Source organism: Neolamprologus brichardi, chromosome 20, assembly GCF_056152115.1.
Source record: "Neolamprologus brichardi isolate AB-2024 chromosome 20, ASM5615211v1, whole genome shotgun sequence".
In the NCBI taxonomy this organism is placed as follows: domain Eukaryota; kingdom Metazoa; phylum Chordata; class Actinopteri; order Cichliformes; family Cichlidae; genus Neolamprologus; species Neolamprologus brichardi.
In genome coordinates, this window is record NC_142123.1 from 30754895 (window position 1) to 30772474 (window position 17580).

Here is a 17580-nt window from a genome sequence, read left to right on the forward strand (position 1 = left end):
GTTCAAGAATAAACAGTGTGATGAAGCCACATTGGTTCACTTTAAATAGGCCTCTCATCTAAAGCTTGCATCAGCTGTGACAGATTACAGACTTTACAGACTACAGATACTCAATTTTTATTACACCTTCAGTCAGTATCATGTAGCCTCCCAAACTACTCTTACTTGGTACATTTTTCATGTTGGCCTCTTACTAGGCCACCTGTCATTTAAAAGTTTGCTAGCTATATTTGTGCTTGTTTCCCTTTCTCTCCTTTCTCTGTTCTCTTGACTAAAAGGTATATTTGCTGTATATTTGCTGACTTGTCAGAAAGCTGGCTAGATGCTTATTTGCAGTTTTTCATCTGCTCCTGGGCTTTTTCATCCAGAAGTCATTTTGATTTCATATTGAGAAACTACTTAATCTTACATTGTAGGGCAGGAGTGTCGAAATCCAGCCCTCGAGGGCCGGTGTCCTGCAGGTTTTAGATATCACCGTGGGTCAACACACCTGAATGAAATGATTAGTTCATTACCAGGCTTCTGGATAACTTCAAAACATGTTGAGGAGGTCATTTAGCCATTTAAATCAGCTGTGTTGGATCAAGGACACATCTAAAAACTGCAGAACACCGGCCCTCGAGGCCTGGAGTTCGACACTTGTGTCGTAGGGAGATGTACCATTAAAGTCAAGGAATATACAGGCTTAAAACGTCCTGTTCCTCATACATCGCTGTTACCTGGCTCAGTATGCCCATCAGGCTTGTATGCATGCTGCCATTACCTGATTTGAGTCAGTATGGCTCAGGCAGCGGTAGATGTTCGAGATACATTAACTAACTTAAAGTTGTAGTTTATTGTCATTATAGGTCAGACGAGCCTTCAGGCTTGTAAACATTAAATAATGATGACCGCAGCGACATGTTGGACATCCTCGAATATTTGTTTTACAAAAGATTCACTTGACTGTCATGTGTGGCAAACAAAGTCAGAAGTTATGTACCCAGCTGGTCGCTACAGCTCAAGGTTTCTTCACTAAATATTCAAATTTCACAACACTGTCAGAATCTATATGTGTGAAACAGCTCAAACCTCTACATGCTCTCATCTTTAGCAGCTTCGGAAATCTCCAAAACTGAAGCATCTGCATCATAAGCAATGCCACCATATGCATCTTATTATTCCAACACTTGTTTCTGTGTTGCAGTTCCTCCAGTGATTATCAAAGAGTGGAGCAGCGGTAAGGCCAAGTCGGCCCTAACACCAGAGCTGGTTCCCGCCTTGTGTTTCCGTGAGTGGACCTGCCCCAACCTCCGGCGGCTCTGGTTAGGTCGTGCCAGCGAGGACCGCTCCAGGAGAACCAGGGCCTTCCTGGCCTGCCTACGCTCAGACTGCCCAGCCCTCCTCAACCCAGCACAGGTCCCACAGCATCTGCTGCTCATGTGCTGCGTGCTCAGGTATCATCAGTTATAGGGATTTTAAAACACTTTGCTGGGTGCAAATCTAAATTTGACGAATTGGGTTTTTTGGAGGGTGGAATATCCAAATATCTTTTCTGTTGCAAATACTGCCGTGTATAAAGGTGACAGATCAAAATATGTGCATTATTAGGTATAACCAAACAGCCAGTCCTTTCAGAAGCACGTTTTGGCACTCAGCAGGCATCTTGACAATTCCTGTAGGTAGTTACTTTAAAACATGTCAAGGAATCTGGTCAAATAGTTAAAAAAAGAAAATAAAAACAGACCTTGTGTCTTTATTTTTTATTTTTTCCTTTCCCTGCTTGAGAATTGATCCAATGTTACTTCTGCTTTTGTTACAATGAAACAGTTTTTTTTAAGCTGACTTCATAGACGGCCAAAGTATTTACATTTTTCTCCTGAATTTTCCCAGAGGCACTATTGTTCAGTGATAATGGTGATACATAAAACAGATTTCGCAAGACTTAACTCTTGCGAAATGGTCAGTAAACTCAAAAGATAATTATACCTTACAGGGCTCTAGAGTGCGACCAAATTTTTCAGTGGTGTGACTAAAAAAAAAAAAAAATTTGGTCGCACCGGTGCGACCAACTGTTCGGGTAACAAAAAAAAAAAAAAAAAAATCTCTTCAACTCTCCGTGTGGTCAACAGCAGACACACATTATGCCCCTATTGTGGACTAAACCAATCAGAGATAGTCAGGGGCGGGACCTCTCTGATTGGCTGTGGTCCAGTTGAAAGTGCAGGTGGAAGAGGGAGGTGAGTAGCTTGAATAAAGAGATATAGATTCATTAAATCCTGAATTGACTTTTAAATATAACTGTGTTTTGCCAGAAACGCCAGATTCTCAGATTAAAGCTCACAAAACTATTTCAACAATCACCAAACAGCAAATGAGAACAGGTACACGGATTCCACACGAAGACGTAAACACAGAGCGGACCTGACGCATCAGAATCAGCTTTGTCTTTCTCGGCTTTCTCACCCGACGGCCCGAACACGGACACGCTGTCGGAGCTCAGCGAATCTGATGCGTCGGGTCCGCTCTGTGTTTACGTCTTTTTGCGCTGATTCTGAGCTGCAGGTTTTGTCTCTCTCCAACCAAAATTCACCGAGCTAGCAGCAAACTACGCTTCACATTTGATCAATGTCGTCATGACTTTTGCTGTTTTGCTTCCACCACGATAAAAATCACACTTCATGCACAGCTCTCTCTCTCTCCGTACTTCAAGAACAGTTTCCCGTCTCAAATCTGTTTTCTGTATTATTCATTCGCTTATTACACACCAGTCTACTGTTGTTGACAGCGCTGTCTTTTTCTTTTTCCACTTAAATGACCTCGGACAAGAAAGCCTAATTTCTGCTGTTCAATACTGAAGAAATTTAAACTTTTTAAAATTATGCAAAATTGCAGAATATTTCAGAATATTTTTAAGGTTATCTGCTATAAAAAGCCAGGCCAGAAAAATCTCCTTCATGTTTTTCTGTTTTATTCTCACCGGTGCGCCCATGGCAAAAAGTTAGTCTGGAGCCCTGCCTTAAGAAAACCTTTCTCTTCAAGCTTTAAAACCCCTGCTAGTTTCCTTAAGATTTACTCTTTTTGGCCATTGTTCAGTAATAACAGTAATATCCTAGACTTGAGCAGGAGCAGCTATATGCCATTTATATATGTTTGTAGTATTTATGTTTATCCAGTTCATCAAATGCTAAATTTACTCAGTTTAAACTGACAAATGAGCCCTCGTCACCTTACTGTTTGTAGTAGTTTTGTCACACGTGATGTCCGTGATGATAACGATGGCTCTGCTCCTGTCAAACAGTGAGTCAGCATACAGGCTACCACAGAACAGGAAGCTCACAAAGATAAATGTCACTCAGTTGGATGTCATAATTATACCTGTTAAAGCCAGAATGTCTTCTGCAAACAAGGCCGTGAACTGTGGCGCTCCAGCACGTGTCTTGTTCTTGTCATGTTCTCTTATTGCCGATCTCCTGTCTCCTCTCAGTCCTGATTCGTGGCTGTATTTACAGAGCAATTCTGCCCAAAAACTCAGGTCAGAGCAACCTTTGCTCAGGGTCACGCGTTACAAGAATAAAATAAATACACACTGCTTGAATCTGGTTTCACTTGTTGATAAACCAGCTGGAGACGCGGATTACAGCCTCCTGTCTGCTTGTTATTAAAGTAGATTATAACAAATAGTTAAAAATTAAAAAGACCGACATTTCCACTACAGCAGGAAAGACACGTGTAATAACATTAACAAAAACTTTGTCTGCTCTCCCATTAAACCCCATCAGCGCTGTGGTGAGCCAGCACTCCCAACACCAGGACTCTAATTGCAGTTGAACAGTCGCGTTATTATTTATAGCAGTGCTTTTCTTACTGTGACATGTCAGGATGTCTTCTGTGAAAAAGGCTCATCAGTAGGTTGACAGAAAATGACATGTCTGTTCATACAATGGAGCCTTTGCAGCATAAATCCTACACAAGGTTGCCCTGCTTTCTTTTTCTGGAGACAAACTAAATAATGTGCTGATTATTTTTGATTTATGTGGGTATTTATATGTTTCACAGTTAAATGTAACTACGTTTTAATTCATCAGAGAGGTAATAGTTGCTGCTTTGTTTTTCACGAGTGAAACGTGAAGGGAAGCTTCAGCCTTGTTGATGCAGACAAAGTGACAGCAGGAAGGAACATTTACAACAGGCACACTTGAGAAATTAACAAATAGCGAGATGAAAATTCACTTTTGCATTTCAGACATGAACTGGAACAGCTTACTGGCACAGAATGTATGCCTTGCCTAGGATTGATTTATGTAATGGTGCAGGATGTCTCTGGGCTTGTTCTGGCTTTTGCCTGGGAGCTCCGGTTTCTCAGAAACATGCAGCTTAATGCTGCCTGTGTTAGCCCAAGACTCCCACTTTCACTTCCTCATTGCATACATGTTGAAAAAACACATCAGCGTTCGACTGTTCGATGTCTCCTAAAATAAATATAATTGCTTTTGTTTTTTCACAATTTGTGTTGCAAGAAATCATTTTCGTTCATACAATAAGTAATAAAAACTGATTTAAAGATTTTCCACTCCAGTCATGTAAGGAGAGTGTAAGAGTGATGCTAAAGTTAATCTTTTTTATTGTTCTTTTTTTCATCTAAATCTGCACTCTAGTCATTTTTGATTTAAATATAAGTGTGTGTCTCTGAGAACTGTTATGTCATATTCCCTGAAGAATGAAAGAAAACTACAGTTTTTGCTTCTGTTGTTGCTTATTAAAACTGAAAAATTCCAGGGCACTGTTTGAATTAATTATTGTTCTTTCAGGTATATGATGCAGTGGCCTGGAGGAAGGATCCTCCAGAGACATGAGCTCGATGCCTTCCTGGCCCAAGCTGTTTCCAGCCAGCTCTATGAGCCTGACCAGCTACAGGAGCTGAAGGTGAGTCCGCTCCTTTCAGGGAATAATCATTAATAAGTGTTGTTCCTGCACTTATTTTTCTTGCTTTGTGGTGTAAATTATGTCTTGGTGCTGTTTGAGAAAACTGAAGTGGTGAAAAATAAAACATCCTTTCCCTCGGAGGCAGTTTGGTTAATAAGGGAAGAATGTAATGGCATTAAAGTGTAATTTATTGTCTTCGTATATGTTTCCATTTGAATGGTGAGTGGAGATTTTCACACACCTCAGATGCCAACTCCATGTCGCTGGAATTGGACGGGGAATGCGTTTGCTGAATGCTTACCGGTTGACAAGTGGACTGAAATAAGGGAGGGAGTAGAGCTGGGCGATGGAACGATAACGATATGTATTGCGAAATAACTTTTTCTCGATAGAAAAATTAAACTATTGCGATAGACCTCACCGCTCTTGTCCTCTTGAGAGAAAAAAAAAAAAGAACAGCCAATCCAAATTAAGTAGTGCAGAGCCGAACCAATCACAGCCGCAGCGTCACGTCACGTGACTTGTTACGTACAGCACAAGTGCCAAGCCGCACATTTGTTTTTGGAAGCAGCCAGCCGCCGTGCCGCCCGTGTAACGGAGGAAATGAGTGTGCCGACGAGAGAAAAATCAACCGAGAGCGTGAGCGAAGATTACCGAAGAGAAAACAGATGATGGTTCCAATACCGGAGAGATTGTCGAACGGAAGAGCCATAGAAGTTCCGTAGTGTGAAGGTATTTCGGCTATTTCAAGCCAAACAGAGTAGCGCGCAGTGTAAATTGTGCCCAAAGCAAGTCTGGAAATACAATAAAGCGGTGCATGCTCAATCTCTGACTGGAAGCGCTAATTCGTCATCCGGCTTTTGTCAGACTAAAGTAACTGTTAAAACTGTTTGAAAAGCTCAGCTATACAACAAGGAGAGATTGAGAATTTCCTTTTAGTTCTCGGTTTATTTGATATTGACAAAAGTTAGTCAATTTTGTCTGTTCTTCTGTAAAACAAACTAAGATATATTTTTAGAATTAATATTTTGTTTCTAAGTGGAATTGACAATTTAGTCTGTTTTGTTTGTTCTATTTTGAAACTTAAACGCTTTAGCGGCTGCCTTTTGTGTAGTTTTCAATATTTTCCTTTATTTATCTGAAAAAGTCTCATGTTAAGTACATCTATCCTGTTGAACTTATTATGGGAAATAAATATTTAAATCAAAAGAAGCTGCTGATTATTTCACATTTTACTTGTGAGCAACGGCACATTTAAATCTTACAAATATAGTTATTTGGCTTATATCGTGATATATATCGTTATCGCCTGAAATGAAAAAAACATATCGTGATATGAAAAAATCTGATATCGCCCAGCTCTAGGAGGGAGTGACGGCAGAGTTCACTAGAAATAGGAGAACTGCAAAAAAAAACAAAAAAAACCCCACCAAATATGAAAATACAGCATGAAAAGAACAGGCTGTGGCTCTAATGGATATTTGTTATAACTTCGCCCTTCTCCACGGCTGGTTCAGATCAACGAATCAAGAGTATCCCACAGACTGGTTGTATCACATACTTTATACTCCGCTTCCATCGGCGAAGGAGCTCACCGCAGGTAGACGCGACATACCCAAACTGCCAGCTGACTGCAAACACTCCCGCTTTTGCGTAGGTTTTCATGCCGTGGTCATGGTTGATGCATCCTCGACATGCTCCGTGTTTCTCCTTAAGGATATGTGTCACAACTCCAGAAGTTAATTCCAGAAAACTACAAAAAAATCAGAACTCGCTCAGTGAAGTCATTGCCACGTTTTTCAAGTTTTCTTTTGAAATCCTGGTTGTACTATGTGAAGCAGGTTATAAAAAAACAGGAGATCCACAAGAAGCCAGAATGCACAATCATGCACCATTAAATGTGAAAACAACAAAATAAACCCAAACAGAAAAGGTGGCGGTAAAAAACCTCGAAAAAAGTTAAGATTCAACTGTGGAAGGAAAATGTAGTTCAGTTTGAACAGAAGCTTTGTTTGAATGATGTATCATCGACCGAGCCAAGGAGGAAGTAGCGTGAAAATGAATAGTAGCGATGTGCTTCTTGGCCCTGAGTAGGTATTGACTTTCATCATACATGCATCAGCTGTGATGTGGGTGGCAGTGAACCTCCGGAGAGCGCAGTGTGTAGGCGCCTTTATGAAGCTCTGTAGAGTCAGTAAAATCCCAGATAAGCTAAAGTCTCTGAGAAGAGTCTCCTCCGTGCGCGCTCGCGTGTCGCAGAGACCTCGCAGCTCTTCGGCGCCGTCACCTCTCTGCTCTCGTTTCTGTTCCCGCCTCTTAAAAGCTGTCATTTTTCATTTGTGTGTTGGCTGTCAGGTGGAGAAGGTGGACGCTCGCGGCGTGCAGCTGGCTGCTCTCTTTATGGCCGGCGTCGATACGGCGCTGTTTATCAACGATGTCTGCGGTCAGCCGTTGCCGTGGGAACACTGCTGCCCCTGGGGCTTCTTCGACGGCAAACTGTTCCAGAGCAAACTGGCCCGAGCCGCCCGCGACCGAGCCGCCCTGCTGGACATGTGTGAGGGGCAGGTACGAAGCAGAGCACCGCAGGGCTGAGTGTGACCATCGTTTGTCTTTCATGTCCAAAAATCCCTGTTGGAGGGTGAATTATGGTCCAGTCATCATACAGCTCTGTGTGTAAATGGCTTTTAAAATGTACTTTTCCACCTTCCCCCACAATTTCAGAAATTTGTAAAGGTTATTTTAAAGAGCAGGATGGGGAAGTTCAAATTTTCTTTTGTTTTAAGACTTGAAGTGTAATATTGATCCAAAATGATTTACGGTTACTCTGCCCATTTAAGTTGGACACACCAATACAGCTTATAAAAACACAAGCTAACAGCTGTTTGAAATAAATACACGGCACAAGCCAATAACTATAGAAAATGGGAGTGCACAGAGGTGAATAAAATGGGATGTTGGACAAAAAAAGATTAAGTCAGCCGCCTTCAAAATATATTTTTTTAAATTTGTTACATATTGTAATTGTCCTATTCCCCCCCCCAAACAATAACACAAAAACGTAACAATTGTAAATGATTGGAGCACGCTGCATGTACTGGGATGGTCGATCAACTCCACCCTCAGTCCATCTGCTCTACACTGCCTTTGACCTAAAAGCACCAAAAAAACATTCAAAAATTATAAATCACAAATTTTCTTGGCGACTTTCATTGGGATAGAAACAAATAAGACATTGAGACCATTTTAATGACTGTGGTCGTGCAAATATTAGCTTTATTTAAGAGCCTTGGTGTAACACTTCATATAGGACACGTAGCTCATCTGGCAGCCCATTGGCTCGCTCACCGCAGCGCTCTGAGCTCAGGTCCATTCCAGTGTTCCTGTGCTGTTCCAGTCAAACGAAGCCTTTAAAACCTCCAAAATAAACACACAGTATCAGCTTACCCAGCCGTGATACAAAACGTGCCTTATTAACGCATTAGTTCCTGTAGGGTACTGTAAATTTACATTAATAGAATATCACTGATCGGTTTAACTTTATATTTCTGTTGCTGGCTTGCTAGGGCAGCGATGTTTCAGCATGCTAAACAGCTAAATAAAAAATAAAATAGAAAGTACTATAAGAATTAACACGAATACAAATACAAAACTGAATTATTGAAGGAATTAAAGACTTGTTTTGCTTTTTTTGTTGAAGCCCTAATCAGTGACCGTGGTGGAGGCTGGCTGCTCAGTTCACTTTATCAGGAGAAGTGCAAATGAGTCACCATCTCTCTGAATGTGTGTTAACAAAGTTTCCAGCTGTTATCCCACGGCCAAATTTTAAAGTAGACATTAAAAGAACAGAATGAAAAATGAGTACAGGAGGAAGCACACAGACCTGTGATGAAGAGCTTCAGGAAAAAGCTTTGTTCATCCTCACAGCTGAAATGACAGCAGATTGAAAATGAATAAAAATTGTGTTTGAAATCATTGTGACGGTATCACATGGGCTAAAATGGGCTTGTGCTGTGTTTCATATGTTATTAAACCTTTTTAATAAAGTGAGTTACCGTATGGGAAGAATATATTTATATTTAACTTTTTGCAAAAATAGAACTTCAATAAGACAGAATGCAGACATGCAGCCTCGGAAACAGGACAAGTTAAAATAAGCAGGATAGATTTGGTGGGGGGGGGGGGGGGGGGGTTAATGAGTGTGGTGCATGCTACATCCAGAACTGAGAGTGCAACTAACTACGTCCTGACCCACATAGATGCATACATAAGAAATTGGAGGAAGATAAGTTAATAGATATCTATATGTATGGAGTTACATTATTGGCGTGGGAGGGAAAACGTAGCACTGAGTCGCCATCAGAGAGAAACACTTATTTTTATTATTATTTTTCCATACATCAATATGCCCACTCCAGTGTTATTGATAATAAAAGTGACAGTTAAAGAGAAAGTGGGATCTACTCTGTATCTGTCGCGTATTAACAGCCCTAAACTTTCTTCTCTGCAGGAAGAGCTGGTGTCCAAGGTCGAGAAGATGCGCCAGGCGATCCTCGAGGGCATTAACCTGTCTCGCCCTCCTCCTCCACCACCACCTCTTCCACCTCCTGCCTTCCTTCCCCCTGCCATGATGCCCCCTTTCTACCCCATGCCTCCTCTCTACCCACCCCGTCCCATGGGCGGCATGCCCCCGCATCACCCACATCATCCACACCACCCAGCCCAGCACAGACCCCGGGGCTTCCCAGGTATGCCACAGTTCATCCACTGTGTGAAACAAGTAGTTTTAGCTCTTTTCCCACTTCAAGCTTGTTTCTGATTGTTTGTTGCAAACAAAACACTTGAGCTCTGAGATGACCATATTATAAATATCCACTCTGTGAGTTACAAAGCAGGAAAATACTTTTTGAGCATTTGGAGCCGTCGGAAAACTGAGATTTGGATGACTCAAGTAATTGTTGAATATACACTGACCTCAGTATAAAGCAGGATAGATTTTCTTTTACAGATTGAACAGAAAGTTGTCTTGTATGTAATGCAGTTACATTTAATTGATACAAGAAAATGTTTCTGACTCCAGACTAATGTTGTACAGTTTCTTGTTGGTATAAAACTGTGTGCTTATCTACTAGTACAGCAGTCCCCAACCCCCGGGCCTCGGACCGGTACCGGTCCGTGAGTTGTTTGGTACCGGGCCGCGAAAGTTGAGGCTCAGGTGTGAAATGTATAGTTTTCAGGGTTTTTATCGGTTTTCAGCGTTATTTTGTTATCGTTTTTATCGTTAACTCTGTTTTCCTGGGTCTTTTCACGTGTGTTATGAATAAATCTTCTTTTTTTCGGTACTGGTACTAGTTTTATTTTGTTGTATTTATCCGCGACACCTTAAAGGCCGGTCCGTGAAAATATTGTCGGGCATAAACCGGTCCGTGGCGCAAAAAGGTTGGGGACCGCTGTACTAGGTGATAAAACATGGTAGAATATAGATAAATACGCAGTTTATGTTCTATTAAGATAATATGGAATATAAAACAGGAACACAGGGAGTTAGTGTGTAGTGACTTTGCAACCTTTTCTATCAGGCATTCAGTCCATCCCTCCTCAGGGAGGGAAACTGGAGATCGCTGGCATGGTGGTTGGTCAGTGGGCTGGCAACAAACCGGTCCGTGGGAGAGGGGGCTTGAACATGCAGGTGGTGTCAGTGGGAGCCGGGAAAGGGTGAGTACTGCTATAATTTTTAAAATAAACACATTGCAGGGTTTGAATAAGCGGCTTGAGTTTAAAAAGTCATGACGTCGTTTGAGCCATAGTCTCTGGGCTTCTTTCCATTTATTAACAGCTCTGGTATATAATTAATATATCAAAGTAGTAAAAATCTACATTGACAAGGAAACAAATTCTTCTCAAAATTCATCTTTCTCATAGTGACGAGTCTTCTTCAGCCTCTGAAAACCATCGATCTCCTCTTTCTTGGATCAAGTTTGTAAAGTCAGTTCTTACTGTTCGGACAGACAGTTGTAAAAAAGAGATCACTACTTAATGAAACAAATCCTGTGTCAATCATAGCCTGTACAAAAGATGACCGCCGTGAAGTCACCATCCCAAATGTGCAATATGAGTTGGCTATTTATTGAAGAATCTAAATAAAGGTTTCAACTACATGATAAGTAGAACAGCATCTGGGCTATGTCCACACGTACCCGGGTATTTTTGAGAACGCAGATTTCCGTTTGCACCTTTCGTCCACACGTAAACGGCGTTTTCGGTCACTGAAAACGGAGATTTTTAAAAACTCCGGCCAAGGTGGATATTTTTGAAAACTCCGTTTTTGCATTTACGTGTAGACGAGAAAAACGCAGAAAACGCAGCGTCAAAGGTGTGCGCCTTTTTTGACGTCACACTGTGCGCCACGTTATTGTTTCGGTGAAATGAATTTCTACAATACTGTTACTGTTAATTGTCTCTGCAGTGTTTAAATGCTTACATATACACACACAGTTACTGTCCCTCCACATATATGACTCGGTTCTGCTTCTATGCCCCAGCTTTGTTTACTATTTCCCACCGAGGCTTCTAGACTTATGATTGGCCAACATTTCTACACGGTTAGGAATATAGCGCCACCTGCTGCTTTGGCCTGTTCCTAGCAGCGTTTTCCTTCATTTCTGCCTTTACGTGTGGACGGGATTATTTTTTTAAAACGAAAACGGAAAATCTCCGTTTTCAAAAATACCCGTGTACGTGTGGACATAGCCTTAGTTTCATCCTGAATATTGAGTTGTGTTTTGACCGTTTCCTGTGTTTTCCTGCTTTTAGACTAGCGTGTAGTATTTTTTTCCCTCCCTCCTGTTTACATTATGTAAAATCATTCTATAAAGACTGAATGTAAAGCTACAGAACTGGATATTTGAGGCTGATCAGCTGGCTCTGGTCACCAGCCAGTTAGTTCATCTCTAGTCAAAGGCCCCTAGGGGTTATACTAGCCACCACATGCACTGGAGCCGACCTAAAAGTACTGTAATGTTAACCCAGTTGTGACCTTTCTAAAAAGCCTTTCTCTTTGTGCACCACAGGAGGGGTAAAGAGACTCCAGCAAAACTAAGGGGAGGGAAGAAGACAACTGCCAACAGAACACAGGTGTGACAGCAGACAAGCCTCTGTACTCTCAGGTGAACACTGAAATCAGGCGTGGACGTCAACTTTGTTGCACTCCAACATTTCTGTCTCTCCTTCCCCAGACGTCGTCCCCCCCATCCAGCAGTCCCCCAAAGCCCTCCGAGGAGGTGGGCTCCACGCCAGAGGTTGCCTCTCAGCAGCTGAATGGCAGCTCAGCAGCCTCCGCCATCGGCCAGCCCTTGGAGCTGACTCCCCTGGCCCAGCCAACCCCGTGTGCCTTAGCCAGCAGAGACAACCAATCAGAGGGGGTGGAAGTGGAGGCCCCCTGTTGCCTTGACGACTGCCCGTCAGACGGAGCACTACAGAAGGAGGAGTGATGGCATCCTTATCAGGATGTGCTGCTCTAAGAGAGTTATCTGTGTTCGACTGCCTTTCCCTGTTTTTGTAGCCCTGTCTGCTAGCTGTGCACATCATCACACGGCGCAGGAGGCGACGGGAGGCCCGTCCTCGCCTCCTCTGCTGCGACGTGTGATTAGCTAAACCAGTTAGCCGTTCCCCCCTCCCCCCCTATAAGTTTTCTCATATGGTTTTACATTGTTTCTAAAGAGACGTTTTTCCATGAGTCCGTAAGCGCCCCACCTGTCAAAAGAAAAAATCCTCCCCTATCCGCACTCAGAGTGAAATAAGCTTAAAACCCCGCCCCATCGCCGCCACATCTTTAATCAATCCCGCCCCCGTTTATTAGGGCTGTCTGTACAGTTTGATTATTTTGTTTTTTCAGTCGTCCCGTTGTTCGACTCTCTGCACACAAACGTTGAGCATGCAGCAACGGTGACAGGCAGTCGTTGTATGTTGATGTGGTTTGTTGCCATAGCCACCTCACAAGAGGTCAGATGTTCAGAGTCTGACTTCTGTGCAGCGACCTTCGCCAAACTCCATTCTGCAACCAGGTCGGCGGGCAGCGCTGCTAAACACGCAGCGGTAGCACTCGCATCGAACCCCGTTATTTTTTGTTTATTTTTTTTCTTTGATTGATTGATTTGATTGGTTAATCAGTCACTGAAGCACTTCTGCACCACCACGGCATTAGTGTGATATCTTACTTTGCCCAGTGTAGCATAGCCTAGTACTTAGCTGTGCTAAGAGATCCCATGAATTTATGCACCTTAAGCCCTACAGTATGCAAGATTTTCCCCCGACCCTCCAAAAAAGAAAAAAAAAAAGTGCATTGTTATTGTCCCACCCCTCACCCCGCCCCCTTCCCCTCCTCCCAAAGCTTTGATTGTACTACCCCAGCAGAAGCACTTAATGTTCTATTTAAATATAATGGATTTCAACAAGCCCCTAGACAGTTGAATTGACAGTCGGTGAGGGGCGTTCCCCGCGCCCGAGTAAATCATTATGACACATAGATCTACATTTAAAGGTAGAGATCTATTTGAGAGACGTCAGAATGTGAACAGAGTGGTTTCAGACAAAGAAGCACTTTGTTTTAAAAAATGTTAAACCACACTGGACAGTCCTCTAACAGTTGATATAGAAATGACAACCTCTCTGAGGCACCTTCTTCAGTTAAAGGCCAAAAACGTAGAAATGGAAACTGTCCAGTAAAAGATGGAAATGAGCGGTGAGGTTTTTGGGCGACTGCTGCCAGGCAGAGTTCCCCTCAGACTGCCCTCATACATTCACTTTGCTATGAAGCTAAAAGGAGTCTTGATCGTCCACGTCGAGGAGATCCTGGGAATCATTTCAGATTTCTTAAAAAACTATTTCCAAAGTGTATTTTCATAAGACATATGTGATATAAAAGGGGCGTGGCAGCAAAGCCTCAAAAGATTGAGCAGCTGTTGTCGTTACGAATGCCCGACACCGAGAGCCGCTGCTCGGCGAAGCTCCGGTGTGTCACTTTAGACCAGCAGGAAGCACTTCCCTGCCCCTGAAGCGCCTCAGCCGAGCGTGGCGCGAGCCTTCACGGGCTGGACCGCATCGTCACTTGACAGGGGAGAGGGAGGCCTCGCGGCGGACCCCCGAGCGTGCCGCTCACAATCGGAGACTTCTAGGAAATGTTTTATTAGAGCATTTATGTTTGTAGAGAATGAAATGTGTCCCCCACCTCCACACACACACAGTAACGTCTCATCTGACAAAGGAAATACAAGCATGTACCTTCTTAACGATTAGCTGTAGCACAACTGCAAACGTCAAAGCAGTAGAGCGACAGATACTGCCTGAGAGATGGCGGCCACGGTCGTCGTGATCTCTCTAAAACGTACGTAGAGAGGCTGAAATAAACTCGTCACATGGAAAAAAGGGCAAGTCAGCAAAGAAGCACCTTATTTTCTTACTACATTGATGACTTGCGCTTCATCGTGTGCCACAAAATTAGACACGGAAGAAAAAAGCTCCTATGAAATGCTTTTTTTTTTCTTTTTTCGTTTGTTTTTTGTTTTTTGAAGGAAACAGAAGACCCTGACTATATATATATATAAATATATATAAGTAAGTGTTAATGTAGTCGCGTCAGACATCCCCTCTGTTATGAACTCAGCCATTTACAGTGACACGCTGACAGTCGACCCAGCCGTGAGCGTAGGCCCGCCGAGGCCACGCCGCCGCCTCTTACACCAACACCAAATGAAATCTAAAAAAGGTTCGGACTAGTTAGCCGTTAATGGGTAGGGATCTACGAGCACTTTAGGTGTTCTTAGGTTGAGAGTAGGTAAACAGTGTCGGGGCTTAACACAGGACTGTAAAACAGACACCAAGACTAGGCTAGAGAATATAGCTCCACTGGCCGAAATACTAAGTCTAGAATTACTAGGAGTCATATACTTAACTGCTTTCAACTTTTGACATTACTACAAATACGTGTATTGCAGCAGTACATTGTTAGAAGATGGCTTTTCTGCGGCGATCCAGAGCGTGACCTGGTATTTGATGCCCTCTCTCGATTCGCTCGCCAGATAACAGTTACACACACACACACACACACTCACAATACATAAACACACACACACAGAGGAATCAGTTGCATTTGTTACCAGCGGCATTCTCTCTGCTTTCGTGCTGAAGTGATTTCTTTTCGTGCAGTTTCAGTTCCCAGTGGAGTGGTCGTCAGTTCATCGGAGATCTTTTTTGGTAACACTTTCTGCTGACCGCGAGGAGGAAGAAAAAATAATAAATCCCACCTTCACGTTCAAGTTTTTGCTGCATGGACACAGATTGGAGAAACACGCGCGCACACTGACACGTTTTTAGAATACACGCACATAATAAACACGCGGATATATAGATGTTAAATCCTGAGTTACACAGTAGGTAGTTTGGAAAAAAGAAAAGAGAAAAAAAAGTCAACACAACACATGATGTAGTGTCCCTCTTTTGTCCTCGTCTGTTTTAGTTCGATAGGTATTTGATCAGTGATTTTTATGCTTGTTATCCTCTAACCCGCCCCCGCTATGACACTTCTTCTCGCTGTTCATCCATTTATTCTTTTCTCCCGCCCTCAAATTTTTCCTCAGCCTCCTTGTAGAGTACTTACATCCACGAAAACACACACAGACACACACACATAAATCAAGCCCACTGCAGACACGCACACAGATATCCTCCACACAGGTTAACCCCACCCCTGTGCTCCTCCCACTGTATCTCAGTTTCCTTTCACCTCCTTCTCTGCCGCTCCGTTAGCCCCTTTAGGACCGTTTCTATTGGCCGTTTTTATTTTTTCTCTTTTTCTCTTCGGGCTGCCCCGCCCCCTTAATCAACCCAACTAACAGTAAAGGTTATATTAACGTTGATAATCAGTTTCTGTATGTATCTAGCCAGAGTGGATTTAAAAAAAATCAGAAAAAAAAATCAAAACTGTTTTATTCAATTGTGCAAAATGTGTTTTTTCTTACTATTTTTAATGTTATTACATCTTCTAATCTAATCCTTCTACCATCGCTTCAGTTAGTACTGAAATACGCTTAGCCAACCTAGAGATTTGAACTGTAACGATCGCCATTTTCCTTACCTGTATTTTATATGGCATCTGTAGACCACTTCACCGTTTTATTATTGTACGTAAGTAAATATTGCCCGTTTTTTCGGATTGAAAATCGTCGTCTGCACTATGTTCGATTCTCATATTCTCCCCGATAACGAGTTTTCGCTCTTCGTCGTTAATCAAAGCTCAACTCTGCGCCCTTGCACAAAGCAGCGAAATATCTCTTGTGAACACCTGAGAACCAAAGTACACCTAGTATCCCCGTCTATCCCTCCGCCCCCCAAAAACAAGCTCCTCTATAGCCCCTCCCCCTGCCCAACATTGACAGCTCCCCGCCCCCTCCACCCTGAGTAATAAGTTTCTGATGATTATATGTATAATGACATTACAGCACGTGTGATTTATCCGACAGATCTGTGAGGTAACGGTGTGGTGTTTCATTTTTATTTTTGTTGTTTTTCATACTGTGGTTTTCGTGGAGATGCAGACGGACCGGGCGGCGAGTGAGCGTCTCATCAAAATCTCCCGCTCGCTCCTCACGGTGAAGTTTTAGGCGGTGTGAACCGCTCCACTTGCTCCCATCACATCAAATTATTACAAGTAACCACACACACGGGAAGAAGGAACGACACCTGACAAATATGTTCTCTGTCACGCCGAGCTTCTTGGCGCCCTCTTTTGCTTTTTTTTTTCTTCTTCTTCTTCAAAACTTTGTCTTTTAGCTCCCAGGACTTGAGCTGAACGGGTCTTTTCATGCTGTACGTGGGCACTGAGGCGGAGGAAGGAGAGACTGTTTTCCTCACAGTGCGAATCTGAGATTGATCGAGGAAATAAACATTTTAGCCATGAGGATCTGCTTTCAGAGCTTTCGGGCTTCTCATACAAAAAAATTTGATAGAATCTCATCGTTTTGTGGACTTGAACTTGCAATTTTAATTATGCCGTTTTGCTGCTGCAAGATGAGCAATTTTCTGTCACTTACTACAAAACGTACTAATCAGAATGCATATTTGGTAGTTGTAGGGCTGATCTCATGGTGGAAATTAGTGTTTTATTCGGACATTTGTACGTTTAAACCATAACAAGCTAATCGACGTTAGTCTCATCAGGCTGCAGAACATACAGCTACTTCCTGTCACATTTTAGTGCAATCATTAAGTCATATTTAAAGGAATTGTTAGCTGCATCGTTGACTTCATGATCGGATATGATTTAGGCTAAATATATAAATTTTAGACAGTTGGTCTGACAAAAACAAGAGATTTTAAGATGCTGTCTGTTACTTTTGACATCAGTAGTGAAAATCAGACCTTGTTAGTTAATCCCAGTCCATAGTCAACATCCTGTTTTTATAGTGAAAATAAATTATTTTCCATCTTAGGGCATTTATTGGTTTAGAGGTTCAAATAAAAAGAATCAATTTTAAGACATTTTCTCTGCTGAAAGCTGTTTTATTTTGAAGGAATCAATAAAGCAAGCCTTAGCTGCAGTCCTAGTTAACAAATTCCAATCCATGGCTTACATCTCGCTTTGGTCATCATAAATTTTTATTTCCAGTTTCTGATTTAAATCAG

General features: G+C 42.4%; 1 protein-coding gene across 2 annotated transcripts in view; it reads left to right on the forward strand.

The window, feature by feature from the left end:
* Positions 1-16281, forward strand: part of fam120c (family with sequence similarity 120 member C) — a 39665-nt gene extending 23384 nt beyond the window's left edge. For both annotated transcript variants that reach the window (XM_087834435.1, XM_087834436.1), the window contains exons 11-17: positions 1187-1436; positions 4791-4905; positions 7261-7470; positions 9413-9650; positions 10482-10617; positions 11973-12036; positions 12138-16281. In XM_087834435.1, the coding sequence (XP_087690561.1) occupies positions 1187-1436; positions 4791-4905; positions 7261-7470; positions 9413-9650; positions 10482-10617; positions 11973-12036; positions 12138-12392 (1268 nt within the window). In that variant the 3' untranslated portion in view covers positions 12393-16281. The remainder of the gene's footprint in view (positions 1-1186; positions 1437-4790; positions 4906-7260; positions 7471-9412; positions 9651-10481; positions 10618-11972; positions 12037-12137) is intronic.
* Positions 16282-17580: the final 1299 nt, after the last annotated feature.